Raw genomic sequence first — 17,965 nt, 5'->3', positions numbered from 1 at the left:
GAAAGGGTGAAGGTTTTCTTTTGTAACATTTTTTCTAAAGTGACTGTTTTTGTTTACAAAAGAGTGGTATAATGGCTATTACCCAATACTATCAAAAGGGCACATAGAGAATTCTCTGTCGACTCAGGTTACTTAAGTTTTCATAGGCCAGAGGTTGGCAGACATTTTTTGTAAAGGGTGAAATAGTAAATATTTTTGGCTTTGTAGGCCACATGGTTTCTGTAGTAACCACTCAACTCTTTCCCACTGCTCTACTCTGCACTGTAGTGCAAAAACAACCGTGGAAAATATGTAAATAAATGGGCCTGACTGTGTTCAATGAAACTGGTTTTATAAAAGCAGATGACAGGTCAGATTTGGTCCTCAGGTGTAGTTTGCTGACATCTGTCATTCACTAAAGTGATACCTACATGAGACCTGAAAGATGATTATAATTATTAGTTGTTAACACAGATTCTAGAGCCTTAATATAATATTTCCCCCCAGGAGCTTCCAGAATTTTTGCCATGGTCTTTGCTCCTTTTTAAAATTTTTTTAAAATTAAATTAAAATTTTTTTTATTTAAAAAGCTTCAGCTTTAAATTTAGCTTTCTGACTCTGGGCTTGTGCCTTCAACATTTTCACGATGACATTCTGCTCTTTTGAAAGGAAAGCATTCTTGATCCTGTCATGGGTACATTTAGCAGTCATGGAAACACTATCGGCTGTGCTGACAGTTTTTAAAATTTTAGACAACCTTACAAGAACTTTAGGTCTCACAGCATGAATCCCTTGAAGTCTGCCTGGGCACACGCCACATGCAGACATTGGTGCTTTCCCTGCCTTCTTGATATAAAGTTAACAATACCAGGGTTTGGGACAGCCTAGTTTTGTTAAATGCTGTGTTGTAGGAAAGCCTATGATGGTGCGTCAAAACTGGATCATGCTTGAGTGCCTCTAGATAGCATCCCTGAAAGAGGAAAAACAGTCTTTGCTTTAAAATGTATTTAATGACAAGAGTAACAACCAACTTTTATTGAGCGCTTAACTCTGTACCAGGCATTTAATCTGTTTTTGAGTATTTCCTCATTTATTTTCAGAACAATACTAAGAAGTAGATGGTTTTCTCTATTTTATAGACATGCTGTTAAACATTTATTTGCTAAAGGAGATGAAACTGAGGTAGAATATATTCCTTTCCTGAGGAGTATACGGTAACGTAGTTAGTGCAGTACTGCCGTCACAGTCAGGTTAGGCGGTGAAAGTGCCTTGGCACGCCAAAGGAAGGAGAGATTACATCCCTTTTGGAGGTGCTGAAAAAGATTAGAAACAATATAGATAGAAACAATACAAATAGAGAAGATAGAAGCAAAGATAGAAACAATACAATAACTCAACTTAACAGTTAATATTAGATAATTGTGTTTATATATTATATATTTAGTCAGTTAGTCCTTATGTTTAAGAAAAAAATCTGCCTTCAAATTGAAGACAAATCCCAAACCAGATTTCCACTTAGCGTTAGCTCCTACCTAGTGTGTCATGTATAACCAAGCGTCAGACCCATTTATGTTTAGGTTTTGGCATGAGGTCAGCCTTGGTAACTAACTGTTCTCCATCCATCAGTGTGCGTAGTAAACTATTAGGAATGTAGGCCCTACTCTGTCCACATCAGTGGTTTTGTGCTTTGTTCAAATCTAGTGGTTTGCCATAGCCTGGATATTCTGCCATGGTTTTCATTATTTCCCCATTTTTGAAATGACAAGACACTTGCTATGTAGGCTAAGATATGGAATACATTTTCATAATAAATGTTAACGAGAAAGAATATGTTGAATTGCTGTGTGTTATTTTATAATTAATTAACAAGTTTAGATGTAAGGGAGTATTAACAATTCACAACATACAGTTGTGTCTAGATATTTCTTATTGGAATGGGAACGCATTCTTCTGAAATACTGTTTATAGCCTTTGCAAATCAAATATTAGAAAGATAATCTTTTATGAGAATTAAATTTTTTTCCTGAACTGCTATATTAAAAAAGCAATCAGTAAGCAATTTCCTTGTTACATTGCATCAATTTGATAAGAGAAGGAAAGAATTGTTCAGTGTATTTTAGTACTTTTAGAGAAAAGCCATTTACAATAGAAAATATTTTTAGAAAATTATCATGTTGGCGGGGTGGTGGGCGGGGGGGAGAGAGCATTTAGGACAAATAGCTAATGCCTGCAGGACCTAAAACCTAAATTATGGATTGATAGGTGCAGCAAACCACCATGGCCACATGTGTACCTGTGTAACAAACCTGCACGCTCTGCACGTGTATCCCAGAGCTTAAAGTAAAATAAAAATAAACAAATATAAAGAAAATTATCATGTAAGCAAGCTTATAATTCTAGTATTAGTTGACATTTGTCAGTATTATCTCTCTCCTTTATTCTCAAGTCTTAAGATCTTGAAATATTTATTGTTTCACTTATTTCTTTAAAAAACAAATTTCACAGTTTATTCAGCTGTATTAGAAAATGTCATTGTTTTCATAATGGTGAGCTCTCTATTCTGGAGGCTACTGATGGAGAATACTCATTCTTAGGTTGATAACATTTTAAGGAGGTAGAATTGCATATTGATGTAACTTGTATAACATATATTTCAGTGTGAAGTTTAAGTCATAAAGATTAGCAGAGAAAGGCAACACTCTCATTAATGTTCTCTCTTGTAAGAAGTGTCTGTGTTACCATTCTCCAGACTGTGCTAACCTGATGAAAAAGTGTGTGCAGTGTCGAGCAGTAGTTGAACGAAGAGTACCTTTCATTATGTGCTGTGGAGGGAAAAGTTCAGAAGATGCCACTGATGATATCTGTAAGTCAATTGTCTTAAGCATTTTCATATTTTGCTTTTTTGGGGGACTTGCATGAACACCTCTTCTCTTTCGTAATATACTACTGCCTTATAAAATCTAAGATGTCTGACTTGGATCCACAGTGGAGCAGGTATTGTTTTCTGGTGCTCTTGTTATATTACAAGAAACCTGAAATTCTATTTTTCTGTGATTATAGAACTGTAACATCAATCTTTTGAGAAACATGTATGCTATTAAGAATATTGTTGTGTTCTTGCATAAAGAAAATTTGTGCTCTATTTTAAGATGAAGTTTAGTGTGTTTTGTCCAGGGGCGGGGCACCATATTACAATTTATTTTTCAGTTTACTGAAAGTATTAACCTGCTTCCATTATGCAACAGGTTTATTTACTTCGTTTAGATTTTTTAGGGAATGGTAATTATTTGGGGCAGAGTAACTATAGGCAAACAAAAATGTAACAGTGAAAGGGTGGAAAAATGAAAAATAAATGATTTACCCTCAACATTTTCAACAGTACAGCTGTTTCAAAGTATTTTTTCTGTTTGCACTAGATATTAGCTGAATGGTTTCTTTGATTTCATATTCTCTGAACATGTTTTATGAGCAGATGAGGAAGAGCATTAGTGTGTAGCAACTTCTGCATGAGACTTTCGTCCTTATCACAAATAGAACAGAATAAAAATCTCAGGGACAGATTAGCTAGAATAAAAGCCCAAGAATCTAGAGAATAGGAAAAGTGAAGTCAAAGATTTCCCTTCATGTTTGCATACTACGAATGATGGCCTTTCTTGAGTTCCTCATCTCAAATCAGTAATAACAAGGAAGTTTAGTCATAAAGAAAGGAGACTAGATTTTTGTGTGTCCTCATAAAAATCATCTAAGAGATTTTAATTATTGCTGCCAAAGCTGGCCAAAACTCTGCTGGTTACTTTCTTGGTTCATATGGTACAGGAACAGAGGAAACAAGCATAGAACGTATTGGTGAGCTTGCTAAAGGAAGCATGTAGAGCCTTGGAAAACCCAGAAGTCTGTGTATGGATTGTGCTCTGGCTGAATTAAATATAATTATAAATTAATGTGCAAACTATTTCTTTTTGGAGTTCATAAATGGAAGAGTATAACAGAATGTCACTACTGTATCTGTTGTCCAAGAGTGAGAAAAATTTTTAAAGAGGATTGTAATAATAGTTTTATGTTTTTAATAAACAAAACAGTAATAATTTTATAAATACAATGTCATTCTGTCAAAGCAATAATAACTGAAAATCTTTTAAAATCTACATTATAGCAAGTGGGAATATTCCAGTGTTACAAAAGGACAAGGATAATACCAATGTCAATGCAGATGTGCAAAAGTTGCAGCAACAGTTACAAGACATTAAAGAGCAGGTAATAATGATTTCATGTAAACAGTGACGCTATGAATGGCACTGAAGATTTTCCCGTAAAACTACTAGTGTTTCTGTAATAAGTATGGTTTATATTAGTGTATCACTTGTATTATTTGAATATTTGCAATGATTAGAGGGTTTAACTGGCACTTTCCAAAACAGGTAACACACAAATGGCCAATGAACATGAAAAAATGATCCAATCACATTAGTGATCAGGAAATGAAAACTAAAACCACAAGGAAGTTCTTTTTCATAACTATTAGATTGAGGAAAATGTTAAAGACTGTCAGTATCAAGTGTTAGGCAGAATATGTAGCAGCCATAACTCATACACTGCTGGTGGGAATATGTATTAGTAGAAACACTTTGGAAGACAGTTTGTCATTATCTAATAAAATGGAACAGGTTATTGTTTAGGAATATAAACTTGGAAAAAACCCATACAGATGGTATTAGAAATCGAAGATAGTCCAGGCGCAGTGGTTCATGCCTGCAGTCTCAGCACTTTGGGAGGCCAAGGTAGGAGGATTTCTTGAGCCCAGGAGTTCAAGAGCAGCCTAGGCAACACAGTGAGACCTCAACTCTACAAATAATAATAAAAAACATTAGCTGGGTGTGGTGACCTCCCACCTACTTGGAGGCTGAGGTGGAAGGATCACTTGAACCTGGACGATCGAGGCTGTGGTGAGCTGTGATCGCACCACTGCACTCCAGCCTGGGTGACAGAGTGAGACCCCGTCTCAAAAAAAAAAAAAAAAAAAAAAAAAAAAAAAATCAAAGATAGTGGTTTTCTTGGCAAGAGATGGCTGGGAAGGGGCACAAGGGAAGTTTCTAGGTCTGAATGCTCTTGTTTCTTGATCTGAGTACCAGATACATGAGCTTGATCAGTTTGTGAACTTGTATTAAACTGTACACTTATAAGTCATGAACATTTCTATATACGTGTGATACTTTAATAGAAAGGGGCCGACACGATGGCTCACGCCTGTAATCCCAGTACTTTGGGAGGCTGAGGCAGGCAGATCACCTGAGTTCAGGAGTTCAAGACCAGCCTGGCCAGTATGTCAAAACCCAGTCTCTACTAAAAATACAAAAATTAGCTGGGCACGGTGGTGCGTGCCTCTAGTCGCAGCCTACTCTGGTGGCTGAGTCAGGAGAGTTGCTTGAACTTGGGAGGTAGAGGTTGCAGTGAGCCAAGATCATGCCACTGCACTGCAGCCTGGGTGACAGAGTGAGACTGTCTCAAAAAAAAAAAAAAAAAAAAGAAAGGAAAAACGTGTCTGTACACACATATACCATAAAGAAAAGCAGGAGAAAGATAATGCAAAATTCACCATAGTAGTCATCAGTGAGGGATACATGGAAAGGATTGGGGAGGATTTATAGAGGGGCTTCAAAAATAAGAGTAACATTCCATAGTTTAAACTGGGTGTTTGTTATGTTATTCTTTATATCTTTTTTTCTTTTTTTTTCTTAGAGTCTCACTCTGTCACCCAGGTTGGAGTGCAGTGGTGCTATCTTGGCTCACTGAAACCTCTGCCTCTCAGATTCAAGTGATTCTCATGCCTCAGCTTCCCAAGTAGCTGGGACTACAGGTGCACACCGCCACCCTCAGCAAATTTTTGTGTTTTTATTAGAGATAGGGTTTTGCCATGTTGTCAAGGCTGGTCTTGAACTCCTGGCCTCAAGTGATCTACCCACCTTCCCCTCCCAAAGTGCTGAGATTACAGGCGTGAGCCACCGTGCCTGGCTGTTCTTTACGTCTTATATGTATCAACAAATGTACTCTTTTATATCTACCTAATATTTAATAAAAGCAACAATAAGATAAAAAATTAGCAAAAACTTGTAGGTTTGTTATGTTAAGTAAGACAGCAAATCTTTTTTCTTTTTGGCCATACCTTACCATTTGACCAAGTTACTAAATCTGATTCACAGGCTTGAGCAGTTCTTTATTTAGCCAATCACATCAGTATTGCCATTCAATTGTTAGAATCGTCACTCCTGTGTTTTCTATCTGAATTTATAAGAAAATAACATGGTCAGTAGTTAGCGGCCCAGGATAACTAATGACCCTTGTGATAACTAATTAAGAATTGGTCAGTTGCAGTGATGTGTGCCTGTAATCCCAGCTGCTCAGCATGCTGAGGTGGGAGGATTGCTCGAGCCCAGGAGTTTGAGATCAGCCTGAGCAACATAACAAGACCCTGTCTCTACAAAAATTTTTAAAATAAATCAGCGGGCTGTGATGACACATGCCTGGAGTCCCAGCTTCTCAGGAAACTGAGGCAGGAGGATGACTGGGGCCCAGGAGTTTGAGGCTGAAATGAGCTATGACAGTGCCACTACACTCCAGTCCAGATGGCAGAGTGAGAAACCATCTCTTTGTGGGGGTTGGGGGGAAATAATTGAATGTCTGAATTTATTAGGCATTTAAACCCCCATCTGAAGAGATGAAAACTCTGATTGGACCAGTTTTTCTTTTGAAATCCAGCATCTAGCAATACTTGTTATAGAATGAATAAGTAAAGATCAATATGAATTTAAAGGTTCTTAATGTAATTTGGAACGTGTATGGCTAGTTCTAATATAAAATAAAACATTTAATATATCTAATACATCTAATATAAAATAAAAACATTTTTAAACATTTGAAGCTCCTAGCATCTTGATTACTTTCCCATAAATCATCTACAGAATAAGCTGATTTTTGAACATGTCTTCTATAAAAAGCATTTTGTATTCTAATTGTGAGTTAAAATTGTTAACATGAATAGTGACATTTATTGAACCCTATATGGATCCTAAAAGAATAATTCAGCTCTATTACATCCAAAGGTTAGCATTCTACCCAACTTTATTCTTCCTTAAATAATCCTCATCACCATATTTTATCACTGAAGTATTTAAACAGTTTTATTGAGGAATGATGGGATTTCTTATAGGGACTCCCTTCAAGGTTATTAAAAACAAACAAACAAACAAAAAAACAACCAGAAAGCATTCAAATAACTCTCTTCATTTAAGTCTCTAGTCTATTACCACAGTGTTTCTTTAACAGATAAAATTTAATTTAACTTGGTATTAAGGATATACTAATCTCAAAGTAAATTTAACACAGGCTGCACAGATGTGTCTACTTTTGGAAATAAGAGTTATCTAATATTACAAATACCTCTTGAAAATTTAATAGACATGAAATTATTAATGACATTATCAATCTTTTTTTTTTTTTTTTTTTGAGACAGGATCTTATTCTGTCACCCAGGCTTGAGTGCAATGGCACAATCATGGCTCGCTGCATACTGAAACTCCTGGGCTCAAGCAGTTCTCCTACCTCAGCCTCCCAAGTTGCTGGGACTACAGGCATGTGCTGCCACACCTGGCTAATTTATTATTTTTTGTAGAGATGATGTCTATGTTGCCCAGGTTGGTCTTGAATTCCTGGGCTCAAGCAATCCTCTTACGTTGGCCTCCCAAAGTGTTAGGATTACAGGCGTGAGCTGCCGTGCCTGGCCGGCTTTTTAAAATCCAAAAAGATGGGATTTTCTACAGCTTTGCTTCTCAAAACTTTAAGATAGTTTGCTTTGGAGGAGTGGGTCTAACAATTTAGGCTACAATTCCTTTTACAATGATCTCTGGCATTCTCGAAGTTGGTAACAGTTGGTAACAACATGTCATAGAGGCTTTAGGCCTAGTTTTTTAATGAAGACATTTCATTTTAGTTATTTCATTTCCATGTTATTTGGGAAAGCTATAAATCAGAAAATATTATGATACATTAAGGCAAATATGATTTTATAAATGTAAAATGTGTTTTGTGAATTTCATATATAGCTGACATACTTCTACATTCTTGTAAGTTCATGAAATTTACATTTATTAATATGTAAGGCTAATTTGTTTTAATTCAGGGGAATCTGCATTGATAGTAATACAGTGCAGCACATTGTCTAAGAGCAAGAACTCTGGGGCCCTGAGTTGGTTCACACTAGGGCTTGCTTTGAGGAAGGTTTTTCAATCCTGCTGAGCCTAGTTTCCTCATTTTCCAAGTGGGAGTGATACCAGGACTGAGATTGTATCCTATCTAAGCATAGTGCCTGACAAGTGTTCTCAGCTACTTCTCAGCACTGCTCCCCACCCTGCACTATGTATTGCATGATACAGCCTTCTTTTTATGTAAGAGCAGCTGAGTACCTAGATTCAGGGAATTTCAGTTAGACTGAATGGAGCTGTTTTCATCCATTTCCTATTATGTTTTGGTTTATTTAGTTTTTTTTTGTTTGTTTGTTTTGAGACAGAGTCTTGCTCTGCCGCCCAGGCTGGAGAGCAGTTGATGCAGGATTTTTCTCAACCCCTTTGTCGGACTTGCGACAGAGGTGCCCTGTTTACTTAGCCACTGTGCTCAGCTGCTTGCGGGAGGGAGCACATGAACGAGCAATTGCAGGATCCATGCAGTGGCACCCAAGTGGGGGTGCCTGTGACTCCAAAGTCCCTGAGGGTGTGTGTTAGAGTGCTGTCTGAGTTCTGCCTTCCACGGACAGCGGTGTGTTATCAGCTCAGTTGGCCCCTTGCCTCATCGTGTGGGGTAGCTGCCCTCCGCCAGTGAGGGCAAAGGGCCAGTGTTAACAGCCTTATTTTGGGTACCCACACTTGGTGTGTCCTGAGGTCTTGTCCAGTGTTCAAGAAGAATGAGGTTACCTGGACACTTGAAGGATAGTGAAGGCAGAGAGTTTTATTAAGTGATGCAAATGGCTTTCAGCAGAGAGGGGAACTGGAGTGGAGGTGGGACAGGCAGGTAATCTTCCCCTGAAGTCTGGCTGTCTCTTCCTTGAAGTTAAGCCATCTCTCCTCCGAAGTCCAGTCATCCCTTTGAAGTCAAATTGCCTCTCTCCCCTCTACCACCTGAGTCTGGAGTCTTTAAAGACACAGCATGGGAGGAGTGGGCAGGGTGGGCTGTGGGTAGTTTTGGAAAAGGCAACAATTAATTGGTAAAAAGACATTATTTAGAAAGAACTAATTGGGCTGGGCGTGGTGGCTTATGCCTGTAATCCCACCACTTTGGGAGGCTGAGACAGGCAGATCACGAGGTCAGATCAAGACCATCCTGACCAACATGGTGAAATGCCATCTCTACTAAAAGTACAAAAAAAATTAACTGAGTGTGGTGGTGCGCACCTGTAGTCCCAGCTACTCGGGAGGCTGAGGCAGTAGAATCGCTTGAACCCGGGAGGCAGAGGTTTCAGTGAGCTGAGATTGTGCCACTGCACTCCAGCCTGACAACAGAGTGAGATTCTGTCTCAAAAAAGAAAAAGAAAGAAAGAAAGAAAGAACCAATTGGGAGACAGTGGGCAAACAGGAATAGAAGTTCTCACTTTGGCCTGTGGGTTTCAGGCTTTTCAGTTCAAAGGTTGGGTTTCACTGGGGACCCGCCCCTGTCTGCCTAGAATTTCTCTGCCTCCTCCCTCTATCACAGCGGCGCAATCTTGACTGACTGCAATCTCTGCTGCCTGGATTCAAGCGATTCTCATGCGTCAGCCTCTTGAGTAGCTGGGATTACAGGCGTGAGCAACCATGCCTGGCCATGTTTTATGTATTAATAGTTTTTTTTTTTTTTTTTTTGAGACGGAGTCTCGCTCTGTCGCCCAGGCTGGAGTGCAGTGGCCGGATCTCAGCTCACTGCAAGCTCCGCCTCCCGGGTTCACGCCATTCTCTCGCCTCAGCCTCCCGAGTAGCTGGGACTACAGGCGCCCGCCATCTCGCCCGGCTAATTTTTTGTATTTTTTTAGTAGAGACGGGGTTTCACCGTGTTAGCCAGGATGGTCTCGATCTCCTGACCTCGTGATCCACCCGTCTCGGCCTCCCAAAGTGCTGGGATTACAGGCGTATTAATAGTTTTTAGTCTTATGTAGTACCTTTTATACTATCCTGATAGTACAACCAGTATTTCTATTTTGTAGGGATGACATTTTAACTATTTAAAAATGTTAAAAAATTTTAAAAACTACCAAAATACTATTTGACTAAAACGACTAAAGAAAATTAATGAATGTATAACAGTCTGTCACTTTCCAAATATAAAGTGTCTAATTTATTACTTGGTTATCTCACATTACAGACAATGTGCCCTGTGTGTCTGGATCGTCTGAAGAATATGATTTTCCTCTGTGGTCACGGAACCTGTCAGCTCTGTGGAGACCGCATGAGTGAATGTCCTATCTGTCGCAAGGCTATTGAACGAAGGATTCTTTTGTATTAACTAAGACACATGGTGTATTTTGTTAGCTAATGTATCTAGTCATGAGATCTTAGTAGGCTTTTGATCTAGTTGGAAGTTCTGATGAGTTAATTTCTAATATCATAGTTTAATTAGGCTGTAATTAAACTAGATTATAAGTTTAATTAGAGTATAATTAGGCTGTAAATGTACCAGAACAAAAAACCCTACAAAACGGTGTTGGAAGTTGTGTTTTTTGTTTTTGTTTTAAATTTGAAAAATCAAATTCATGTAACTCGTAGGTAATTTACTTTTGGCTTCTAAGAGGAAAGTCCTTTAAGGATATCCTTTTTTAAAAAATTGCATTTTTCTCTTACAATTTATAAATCTGTTAGATCTCAAAAGACATAATTCTTTGTGATCAGTTATCCTTCATTTCATCATGGTTTTACACAGTGAGTTGATACAGGTTCTCTGAAAAGTCATGCATCAATTAAAAGGGGCGGGTGAAACCATTATGTCACATGGTAAATTACAAAATGACAGTACAAGTTCCAGATAGTTAAGGGAATACCGAAGGGATGATTCTCTTTTTAAGATAACAGGAAGTTATCCACATATTTCTTTCTGAATTCTTAGAGTAAATGGAAGCATAGAATGAGGGAATAATGACTTTGCATTTATCTTAATTTCTAGATTCAAAAGGAACATTAACTTGAATCAGATTACCAGTTTCAAGATGACTGATAGACAAGAAAAGGAAAAATAAGCAATAATAGTGGGCAACTGAAAAGAAAAAAAAACAGGAGTATCTATTAACTGGCCACTAGCAGTTGCCTTTCCTATGCTAATTTATACACTATTTTGCTCAGCCAGTGTTTTTTTAAAAAATCTCTGAAAAGTGTACTTCAGGTTTTCTGTGATTACTTATCTGGGCTTGAGCTTGATCTGAGCAGTGAAATGACATTGCCCTATTTGGACCTCTGAGGTTCTATTTAGCTTTGCTGATGTACTGAATAGTACCCCAGTGATCTGCAAAAAATAATGCCTTTTCCAAAGGCAGCAGTCTTTTCTTCTTTGTATCAGTTAATTCTGACAGTGTTACTGATTCTGTCTTCATTATAGGCCTTATTTCCATTATCTCTTTCTTTATAGTAAGTTTTACTGTAAAGAAAACAGTCTTTCTATGTATACCTACAGATGAGGATATTATTTAAACTGCCAACAATATCCAAGACATGGTCAATAACCTAATTATAAGTACTTTAGGAAGAGTGACCAGGACATTTATAGAAATGTCTGCTTACCTGTAGACTTTAAAAACAACAACAAACTTTAGAGCATTTAATCATTTTTTTTTCTCCTTTGAATGATCTTCTTTGTAGTCTTATTGTCTCCTGAGTAAATATACACATAAGTGTTTGGGCATTCATTGCTGCTAGACTATATCAGCTGTTTACATAGTGTCTACTGTATGCTGTTGATAAGCTTTTTCCTAAAAATAGTTATCCTCTTTTGTAGTTTTTTTCCCTCCTTTAAATCTGGCTAGCTTTTCTTACTTCAGTTTTTGTAGAATACCAACTAAATTTGAAAGTATGAAGTCTCTAGCCCTCATAACACTGTTTCTGGCTGTTTAATCATTGCTGCCTTTGCAAGTCCTGGTGAAAGCAATGGGGAGCTTTGCTTGCTGCTTTTGTAGTCTCAACAATTCCATGTCTATGTTTAGCTGAGTAACTGCTATCATTTAGAACAGTGCAATTTTTATAGATTTCAAATTTGAAAATTTGTATGGACTCAGTTATCTAATAAGGGGCCACTGAGCCTGTTTTTAAAACTATTTTGAAGTTATAAAAAGGTAGAACATCTGACTGATGATGTTCACATAAAGAGACAGACAGACAATCTTCTTGCAGACATGAAAACAGCATGTTAGGTTTTTCCTTTTCTTCCATGCCATGGGCTACCCATCTCCACTAGATCACCTGGTGAGGAGGGAGCACCTGGCTGACTCCTGCAGAGTTTGGCCAGTCAGAATTGTGTGGTCCCTAGCTCTACTTTCCTTAAACAAATCCTTTCTGTTTTCTGGCTGCAGTGCTGAAACAGATCCCTCAAAGGTGATAGCATCTTCCAGACTAGTTGAATTATTTCTTTATAAGAATATGACATACATTTTTATTATAGAAATGATGTCGTTATAATTTTAATGGTAGTACTTGTGGATTTTCTGTATTTGTATCACCTTGAAATTTGTTGCGTGAATAGAAAATACTTTATTCATGTTATCAATCACCTAAAAATTATTTTACATTTATTTTGGGTTTGTGAGAGATAATAAGATTAAGAACTTCATCATTTCAGTGACTTTCCTCCAACTCTCTGAATCTGCTACCTCTTATTATATGTCCCTTAGCAGTACTTCTCCAATTAGGTTTGTTACCCTCCTCATTAGCTAAACCTCTTTATCTTGTGCCTCAAAAGAGCTTTTACTTTTCTTAGAATCATTTTAAAAAAAAGAAAAAAACTGACACGCATTCATGCAAAAAAGTATTTATTGGGCTTCAGGGATTAGATACATAACAGTCGAAAAATGGCATCTTAGCACACTCAGAATTTATTGTGCAGCAGTTGTGTATTTTAAGGAATCCGTAGTTAAAAGGAAGAGATCCAAAGGTCCTGATAACATTTCCTGATGTTTCAGAAGAGTTGTCATTGAGTAGTGTTTGGATTTCCTCTCTGTACCCCTCACCCTGCCATTTTCTCCTTTATTCTTCTAAGATTGTTAGCATTGTCACTCAAAACATACACATACAACATACCAGATGGTGCTGTTCTAATGGTATTTGTTCACATAATCTAACATTCTTACTGCTTATACTAGATACATATTTAATTTTGTTGGGAGCAAGAAGGTTTTCAAGAAAAGATAATTTTGTATTAGTGTAGGAATATATTAGATGAATGTTTAGCTGGCCAAATTATGCATAAGATATTTGTAACTTTAAACATTGCAAATTGACCAGCTAGCTATGGAAGCATAAAATTAATTGATAATTCATGTTGGAAATACATTTCTTAAATTTATATTTTTATGGCTTGACCCCGTAAGAGCATTTTAGCATATTGAAATGCATGCTGCTTAAGATGTGTCTGGTTCAAATATGAAAGCTTGCTGGGTCATTTTTACATAGCAGAAACATACTATGTGTTGCCCAATTGCTGTTTGTCTATTCTGAATTTTGGACCGTTTTTGGACTAGGAATTAGTTAAATTCATGAACTAAGAGAATTAAAGATGGGGTAGAGTAGGATCAGTACAGTGGGGTTACAACAGATAGGAAAAGCATTTGAGTGTAGAGAAAGAGGATCATATAGATGTCATGTATAGGCTTTAATACTATAGCTTGCTTTTTTTTAATCCAAAAGGAAAAGCACTTATCAGAATGTCTACCATGTTTTATAGTAATAATTTGTGTAAAAAATTGAATTTTTGAACAGTTTTTTTGTATTTTTTGTGATGAAAAACTCAAAACATAAAATTTACCATATTAACTGTTTGTAAAGTATACAGTTCAGCCATGTTAAGTACATTTACATTGTTGTGAAACATCTCCAGAACTTTTTCATTTTGCAAAACTGAAACTCCATACCCATTAAACAACTCCTCTTTTTGTCTTCTCCTCAGTGGAATAGAATTTTGACTCCATATAAATCAAGAAACATCTAAATTCTTTAGTTGTTTGTGTTTGCAATATCTAAGATCATGGTAAACACTAAGTTCTGAAAATTTTTGGGAGGGCCAGTGTACCTCTCCTCTGAATTGTTAGCAATTAAATTGAGTAGGTTTTAAATGTCTGTTAATTGGAAGGGTTGTTATTTCATTTTGAGCCAGAGGGGAGAGGCACATTTTAAATATCAGAATTAGATTAACTTTGAGTTTGTACTAAATTGGGAACATAATAGATTTTCATAAATTATGTGTGCCTTGTTGGAAATGTCAGCTGTCTTTATGTCTGCTTGTAAAAGTTTCAAAATACGTTTTCCCTCAAAAAGGCAATGTTACTTCATTTGCTTGATTATGATAGGAATGCTTACTGATATTACTTGATAGTCATATATAGCCTAGGAACTTTAACATATATATAACTATAGCAGTATTAATAATGATAGTTGTACTTCTTTAAAACATTAAATTTGAGGAAACTTTAATGCTGTCTCGTGTACATTGCTTTACTACAGTGAGGGGGAATATCCTTTAGATTGAGCCTCAATTTACTGGTTAGTAGTATGTGAAACTCTGGTATAAAAACGTGAACTAGACAGTAGAGCCGATGAATTAAAATTGTAAGTTGCTACACTGGCATTTTCTACCTCCTTTTCTGTCAGAGTATTACTTTTTCCAGCATTTATTCTTATTTGTGAGGAAAGAGGAAATGGGAACCTGAGGTTAAAATTGACGTTTTTGTTTCATTGAGAATTTAAGCAGTAGGTACAGGAGAATTGACTTGTCACATTAATTTGGTGCCTAAATCCGTAACTGCAAGTTATAATTGACAAGTACAGAATGTCTAAGAAAGGTAATATGCTGAATATTTTACTTTTCCTGTATAGTCTGCATGATTTGTTTTATAAACCCAGCTTATTTCCTCCAAAAAGCAAAATGGTCCTGTAATTTTTAAAATAAAATAAACATGCCATTTTGTCTGTAATCTGTAATTTCAGGAAGTTATTGAAAGTTCTGACTCAGGGCTTTTTAACAGTTCAAGCAGTTGTCAGTTATATTTTGGAAGCTCCATCTGTGTAATTCTTCAGTGCCTTGAAAGAATTATTAACTTGGCAACACTATTAAAACTTTATAAAAGATGGTCTTTAGTGCATGTGTATCATTATATACACGTTTTAAAGTCATATTGCTTAGCTTGTTAATGATTCTGCATGTGTGCTGGGTTTGGGTAATTCTTTAAAGGAAGTTTTCTAGATTTGCAATTGATGTTTGTTTTTTAAAAACTGATTATTTATGGCCATGACACTGTTACCAGAAAAGTAATTCTAATTAAGTTATTATGCAAAGTCATCTATAAGTAGTGTCTGGGAAGAGGAGTCAAGGTCACAGTTTGCTATTTTAGAATGAAAGGATCTGTTTGGGAAACATAGATTGTCTTCCCCTCAAATGAGAGAAAAACAGAAAGACCTTTTGTTCAAATGGATTCTGTTTTAAAAAATTATTTTTAAAGGAAATCACAAATTGCATGTCATTCTTAATGCTAGTCTTATAGACTAAATCCCTAAAATTGTTTTTATGTTCAATATGTTTGTGTCATTGTAAATGCAGTATATTCAATGATAGCAGTTCAGTTGACTCATAGCAGTGTTTTGTATTTTTTTCAATTCTTTAGCTTTCAATATTGGATTAAAGCCTTGTTTGTGAATATAGTTTCTGTATGGCAAATGATTCTGCTTATTAGCTTTTGTTAAAGAATGCTTAGTAAGAGCTAAGCTTTTAAAAGTAATGCAAACATTTGTCATTAATAAAACCTATGTTATAATATCATGTAATGCTTTGATCTTTTGAGAATTATTCTTTTATAGTAGTATACATGAATTTTGATTTTTAAAGCATTTAAAAAATCTTAATACATTAAAAAACTTGTTACTGTTAAAAAGGAAATTACCATGCCTTTAAGAAACAAGGATGTACATCTTCAACTCAGCATAAGTGTCCACATCTAGAAGGCTCTCCTTGCAATTGTTTACAATTAAGGTACCTCTATCTAAAGGGCCAAAGAAGCTTTTCATATTTTAACACCTCACATTCTTCAGGATTAAGACATATGAAAATAGTCTGAATAGGATAAATTTGATAGGAAGTAAATTAACCAGTCTGGAAGATTCCTCTTTTTCTATAAAAAGATTATTCCTCTTCACAACTCAGATGTAGATTTCATTTTCAAGAGGTAGACATTTCGAAGCAGTGATCTATTTGGTTTTTAGTTTTATGAGTAAATCATTAATTGTATGCTTTGGGGTTATTTTATTTTCCATGTTAATATAAGCACTTATTTCTGAAGTTATTGAGAGGTCATCTAGCTCCAGTTCAAAAGATTATGTGTATCTGATGTTTAAGAGGAAAAACATCTGAAAAAAGATCTTTTGTTTATTTGATAAAAGCATATATATTCCAACATTAAAATTGTGAATTTATTTTGAGTAACCTCTAATTAACTGTATTTTTTTGTTTCTGTTGCTGTATAATTAGAAATTTCATGGCAATATTTTTTACTAAATTGAAACTGTATAGGTTTTAAAAATAAAGACGTTTTAGAAAACTTGCTTTATATTTTTTATCATTGATAGTTTTTCATTCTTCACAAAGGTTAAAATTATTTGATAGTCTTTTAGCACAACATTTCCCAAATGTATTGACAATGAAAACATTCAGACCAGACACGGTGGCTCACGCCTGTAATCCCAGCACTTTGGGAAGCTGAGGTGGGTGGATTGCCTGAGCTCAGGAGTTCCAAGACCAGCCTGGGCAACATGGCAAAACCCTGTCTCTACAAAAAATACAAAAGTTAGCCAGGCGTGGTGGCGCACACATATAGTCCTAGCTACTTGGGGGGCTGAAGTGGGAGGATCGCTTGAGCCCGGGAAGTCAAGGCTGCAGTGAGCCAAGATTACACCACTGCACTTCAGCCTGAGTGACAGAGTGGGACCCTGTCTTTTAAAAACAACAACAAAAAACCCAAAACCTTTAATGGGTGCATAGGCGTTTATAAGATGTAATGAGTATACAGATTAAAGTAGAACACCAAGAATGATTTCTCAGATAAATTATTTGTTGAAGAATAATCATTTGGCAAATAGTTTTTCCCTTATAATAAAACTAGTTGATAAATTCATTTTTATCTTATTAAGGACAAGAAAATGATAGACCTTATTTGAAAATGGAAGACCAGACCTGTAACAGATCATCGATGAGGGGATGACATGTGAAGGAGGCCATCAGGCAGTGCTGCCTTTGCCCATAACTCATCAGATGTGATGCATTCAGGCTGCAGGTACGTACACTTCATGCTGGGGCTCTGCATTTACAGTTAGAGCAGCTTTCTGAAAGGCAGATTTCCAAGATAATATATTCATTATTTTTCATATATTTGAAAGTATTGTCTTCCTTCCCTTCTGTGTTCTTTCTTTGACACAAAACATCAATATTAAGAATGTGACACTGACAGGCAGTTAGGGAAATACTTTTGTAGGTGAGGTTACCCTAATTTAATAGGGAAACCAGAACCAGCAAGCATGACAGAGATTCTGGAATTATCAAAGTAGGAATTTAAAACAGCAACAATTAATAGGCTGTGAGCTCTGATGAAAAAAAAATGGACAATTCAGGTAATTCCAGCACTTTGGGAGGCCCAAGTAGGGGGTTGCTTGAGGCCAGGAGTTCAAGACCAGCTTGAACAACACAGCAAGACCCTGTCTCTACAAAAAAAAAAAAAAAAAGCCAGGGATTG

The 17,965-nt window shown here is 36.3% G+C and overlaps 1 protein-coding gene and 1 pseudogene across 2 annotated transcripts in view; one reads left to right on the top strand and one right to left on the bottom strand.

Moving 5' to 3' along the window:
* Positions 1-16,788, top strand: part of MIB1 (mindbomb E3 ubiquitin protein ligase 1) — a 141,203-nt gene extending 124,415 nt beyond the window's left edge. For both annotated transcript variants that reach the window (XM_033178160.1, XM_033178159.1), the window contains 3 exons: positions 2,729-2,842; positions 4,133-4,233; positions 10,357-16,788. In XM_033178160.1, coding sequence (XP_033034051.1) covers positions 2,729-2,842; positions 4,133-4,233; positions 10,357-10,497 — 356 coding nt within the window. In that variant the 3' untranslated portion in view covers positions 10,498-16,788. The remainder of the gene's footprint in view (positions 1-2,728; positions 2,843-4,132; positions 4,234-10,356) is intronic.
* Positions 562-1,925, bottom strand: LOC117063875 (annotated as a pseudogene).
* Positions 16,789-17,965: the final 1,177 nt, after the last annotated feature.

Source organism: Trachypithecus francoisi, unplaced genomic scaffold, assembly GCF_009764315.1.
Source record: "Trachypithecus francoisi isolate TF-2019V2 unplaced genomic scaffold, Tfra_2.0 Lachesis_group19, whole genome shotgun sequence".
Classification (NCBI taxonomy): Eukaryota; Metazoa; Chordata; class Mammalia; order Primates; family Cercopithecidae; genus Trachypithecus; species Trachypithecus francoisi.
Note: the sequence above shows the minus strand (reverse complement) of the source record. Positions and strands in the feature narration are given on the sequence as shown.